At 43.0% G+C, this 4,991-nt stretch overlaps 1 protein-coding gene and 1 non-coding gene across 2 annotated transcripts; both read left to right on the forward strand.

The window, feature by feature from the left end:
* Nucleotides 1-1,608: 1,608 nt before the first annotated feature.
* LOC112932087 (U6 spliceosomal RNA) lies at nucleotides 1,609-1,711 on the forward strand. Its single transcript, XR_003237417.1, has one exon. It is a non-coding gene; the product is annotated as a U6 spliceosomal RNA (small nuclear RNA).
* Nucleotides 1,712-3,589: 1,878 nt separating this feature from the next.
* LOC112932073 (large ribosomal subunit protein eL32-like) lies at nucleotides 3,590-4,026 on the forward strand. The gene has a single exon (XM_072743462.1). It carries the CDS (start codon nucleotides 3,639-3,641, stop codon nucleotides 4,020-4,022), a length of 384 nt encoding a protein of 127 aa, XP_072599563.1. The 5' UTR covers nucleotides 3,590-3,638; the 3' UTR covers nucleotides 4,023-4,026.
* The last annotated feature ends 965 nt before the right edge of the window (nucleotides 4,027-4,991 follow it).

The raw sequence follows: 4,991 nt of genomic DNA on the forward strand, positions 1-4,991 counted from the left end.
AGAGGCCTCAGGGAAGATAGTACCTAAATAGAACTAACTCTGAGCAAACATGGATGTCAACAGTGGCTGTGTTTGTCCCCCTTTTAGGACCCCTAAATGAGAGGTATTCTAGCACCCCTCATTTAGCTTCCATCCAGATGCTGAGTTTGTTCTCAATCAATGGTCTCCTAATCTCACCAAAAAAGAGTAACTCATAACATCCCTAAGCACTGGGTTGTAAACTGAGTTCCCCAGGGTCCCAGGGTTCTGAGATGATGCTTTAGGAGCTGCTGTGGCAGACAAGTAGGGAAGGCTGAGCAGGTGGGCTTTGGAATCCCCAGTTTTGCTAAACAGATAAATTATATTTGTGTCTGTTATACATACAGGTTGCTAGGAAAAGGTCCAGCTTCTTTATTATTTTTTTTAAAGATTTACTTATTTATTTTAGAGAGGGACAGAGAGAGAGCACGAGAGTGAGGGCGGGGAGGGGCAGAGGGAGATGGAGAGAGAAACTTTAGCAGACTCCTGGCTGAGCTCCCAGCACCACATGGGGCTCTATCTTAAGACCCTGTTATCAAGATCTGAGCTGAAACGGAGAGTCAGATGCTTCACCACCTGAGCCATCCAGGGCCCCCCGTCCAGCTTCTTTAAACACACACACACACACACACACACACACACACACACACAAAACTAAAATTGTTACCTTAAGGTGTTACTCCTTCTGGGAGGGAATGGAGTCTGGAGTCTGGGAGCTACAAGTTAGGGTCCAGGATGAGGCAGCCTGCATATGATTCTGGTTTCATCATGGCAGTGGCCTTGGGAAAATGACTGAGAATTCTCTGAAATTGAGATTTTGGTCATTTTCAAATTACAAAAAATTCTTGGTTCCCTTATATGGTTGCCATGAGTATCAGATGCACTGATAGTATATGAAGGGCTTTGTATAATGCCTGCCATATCAAAAGGACAAAGTAAATGTTAGCTATTATTAGCTACATTTCTCTTTTTTTAATAGAGATGTAGTGAAATGATGGGACACCTGCACCCCAACGTTCATAGCAGCAATGTCCACAATAGCCAAACCGTGGAAGGAACCACGGTTCATCCATTCATCCTTTAACAGATGAATGAATAAAGAAGATGTGGTATATGTATACAATGGAATATTCCTGAGCCATCAGAAAGGATGAATACCTACCATTTGCTTCAACATGGATGGAACTAGAGGGCACTATGCTGAGTGAAGTAAGTCAATGGAGAAAGACAATTATTATATTGTTTCAGTCATATGTGGAATATAATAAATAGTGAAAGGGACTATAACGGAAAGGAAGGAAACCGAGTGGGGAAAAATTAGAGAGGAAGACAAACCATGAGAGACTCCTAACTCTGGGAAACAAACAAAGGGTGGCAGAAGGGGAGGTGGGTGGGGGGATGGGGTAACTGTGTGATGGGTACTGAGGAGGGCACTGGATGGGATGAGCACTGGGTGTTATACTATATGTGGCAAGTTAAATTTAAATAAAATATTAAAAAATAAAAAATAAAAAAAATTGAATTTAGATTTTAAAAATTAGCTACATTTCTTAAAGTATTCTAGAACCTTACTATTCAAAGCATGGTCCAGTGCTCACCCTGGCAGCACATATACTAAAATTGGAACAAGACAGGATTAGCATGGCCCCTGCTTAAGGATGATATGCAAACTTGTGAAGCATTCCATATTTAAAAACAAAACAAAACACAAAGTGTGGTCCATAGACCAACATCACCAGCATCCCCTAGGAGCATGTTAGAAATGCAGTGTCTCAGGCTGAAATACAGACCTACAGCATCAGACTCTGTACCTTAACAATATCCACAGGTGATTCATATGCACATGACAGTTCGAGAAACACTAGTTTAGAAGACATTCAAGACCAAAAGAATAGATAGAGGCTATGTGTTTCCTGGTACCCCTGGTGTGGAAAATTTGCTCATCTTTCAAGGCACAGTTCAAGCATTTCTTCCTCAGTGCAACCTTTTCTGACCCACCTATCCCACCACCCCACCCTCCTGGAACTGAACACTTCTCCCTTTGTCCTCTTCTTGACTTTGAACTGACTTCTATATCATAGTGCCAAAACACATACAGCAGAGTTGGAATGTATACCCAGCAACTCAGATGTGCAAAAATGCTCTCTAGAGCTGAGCTAAACTACCCCCAGGAGCTTCCCATCCTGCTGGGCAGAGAGGGGAGGAAATGCAGACACACAATTCATTGTGTCAGTTGAAAGAATCTGCTAGAAAGAATCTGGATAAATGCTGAGTCTTGCATATTTTAACTTCATTTTTCCTCCCTTACAAAACACTGGGTGTGGAAGCAGTGGGTTGAAGACAAGAGGGCCTTGGATCCACGCTCCTTCTTCTGGGTACTCACTATTTTCGGCTATGGAATGTCTGGTGTGGAACAGTCACTACACCCCTGTGCTAATATGTCTACTGAAGTGCAGTGGATCCCTTCTGGCCTTTTAGGGACTTCATTGGTTGTACCTGTTGTTAAATCCATAGCCCTAGCTATTTGTTTCTGTTTGCAAAGCCCCCTGATTTTGTAACCTCTTCATCCCAAACATAGGCCTCTGGTGGCCCACTAGGGGCTCCCTACTCCTTCGAACCTTGGATGTTCTACATGCCACATGGCCAGCTATGAAGAAACAAGTGTTACATCAGGCCCATGAACTTAGAGACTTGCCACACCTGTTGCTGTCCTACCATCCGGATGCCAGATTGCTCCAGCACCAAGGTAAATGCAGGTTGTCTCCAAGGGGGATTCACATCTTCCCAGTTTGTTCTGGCTGAGGAACTCCCCTCACTGCTTTGGGGGTTTCTACCCAGTCCCTCTGGCATCTGTCCACTTGCTACTCTCCTTCTCTACTGTCTTTTACAGTTCCACATCTCTTCACTTCTTAAGCAGGTGGAACCTTCCTTTGCATCCCAGACTGAGTTAATCACATCTTACATAATCACATCTTATATATAGTAAAACCCCATGCTTTGCTTTGAATATGTAAAGGGACCTGTTGGTGTTTGCAAATTCTTTTTTTCCCTGATGAAACCTCACTCCTAAAATTATTATCTAACTGAGGTTCTTCGCCAGAACACAGTGACCTCCTTCATCACTCTGATGGCCCCTTATGGGTCCCTTCTCTCAATAATATGCTTAAATAGGTAAAATAAAGTGCATAGGATTACAAAGAAAGCCAATGATACTAAAACACAATTATCAAAATATATTTTTAAAAATCGTGATAGAATAGCACCTGTGCCTCTTTGTGAATGGCTAAATGATAAGATCTAGTGTCAGATCGAGTAACCACCACAATTTCAAACTAATAATGAGGGTCATTAATATTTTGAAAGAACTATTACATTATTAATATGACAGGAAAGTGTCTGTGATAGCTACTGATGGCCAAGTCACAGCTATGGCTAATATGGTCTTTTGCCTACATCTATAATGAAAGTCAAAGCTAATTTTTGGCAAGAGATTAATAAACATCAAGATGAACTTTGTCCTTTGTCTACTTTATTTAGCTGGGGATCTCATGTTTAAAAACAGTGCGGTTCTCTTCCTCAGTGCTGCCTGCGGAGGTGGCAGCCATCGATTGCTGGGCATCATGGCTGCCCTCAGACCTCTGGTGAAGCCCAAGATCATTAAAAAGAGGACCAAGAAGTTCATCCGGCACCAGTCAGACCGATATGTCAAAATTAAGCGCAACTGGTGGAAACCCAGAGGCATTGACAATAGGATACGCAGAAGATTCAAGGGCCAGATCTTGATGCCCAACATTGGTTACGGGAGCAACAAGAAAACAAAGCACATGCTGCCCAGTGGCTTCTGGAAGTTCCTAGTCCACAACGTCAAGGAGCTTGAAGTGCTGCTGATGTGCAACAAATTTTATTGTGCAGAGATTGCTCATAATGTATCCTCCAAGAACCGCTGTGGAAAGAGCAGCCCAGCTGGCCATCAGAGTCACCAATCCCAATGCCAGGCTGCGTAGCAAAGAAAATGAATAGACAGCTTATGTGCATGTCATATTTGCGTTAATAAAACCATAAAAGTACAAAAAATAAAAATAATAAAAATAAAAACAATGTGGCTACAGGCTAAAAACCCAAAGCCTAAGTCAGAGCTAAGTAATGACTTCTTGTTCTAGCTGATATCCACTCTCACTCACAGATTTGGTGACTCTTGGGGCATCAAGATTTGCAGAGAATGAAAGATATGTCAGTGTAACACTTTTCAAATGGCTATAGTCATTACACTATTTTGTCAGCACTGATTTGTTTCCATATATCCTTCACCAGGACTGTAAGTCCTGGGAGGGCAGGGACTGTGTTTTAGTTAGTGTTGTCTCTGAGGAACTAACCCAACACATGGCAGGAGATCACTAACACATGAAGGAGCAAACCGACAAGCATTGCTGGCAAATATGCAGGACATAGTAGCCTGCTTAGCCATTCATCACTCACTATGCAGCTCCTCTTCACACTGCAACTGTTGCAAGCTCATCATCAAAGACTTGGTCATTCATTTCAATTCCAGTGCACTTCAACACTCAGCTCTTCTGTCTTCCCTTCACTGTACAGGCACAGGCACACACACACACACACACACATCATAGGAGGCGGAGTCACTCGCTAACTGCCAACAATCCCCACAAGACACAAGTACTTGTGTCTTGATCACTGAGGTTCATATTCCATATCTGATTATGATGCTATTACTATGCTCCAGCTATGGATCACATAGCTGGGGATAGAGAGGCTAGTAAGCCAGATGCGGTCCACACTCCTCTGCCATGGAGCTTACAGTTTAGGGCAGTAACCTTTGAATTGTGTTCTACACCCTCTTGGTTTCATGGGTAGTCCTCAGAGCCTGATGCAGGGGGGGACAAAGCTGTCAGAGGTCTAGGGCCCCTTCCCTATGTTGTCCAGAGTAACTACACTTTGGGTCTATTTCATACATT

The sequence above is a fragment of the Vulpes vulpes genome, chromosome X (assembly GCF_048418805.1).
Source record: "Vulpes vulpes isolate BD-2025 chromosome X, VulVul3, whole genome shotgun sequence".
NCBI classification, from domain to species: Eukaryota; Metazoa; Chordata; class Mammalia; order Carnivora; family Canidae; genus Vulpes; species Vulpes vulpes.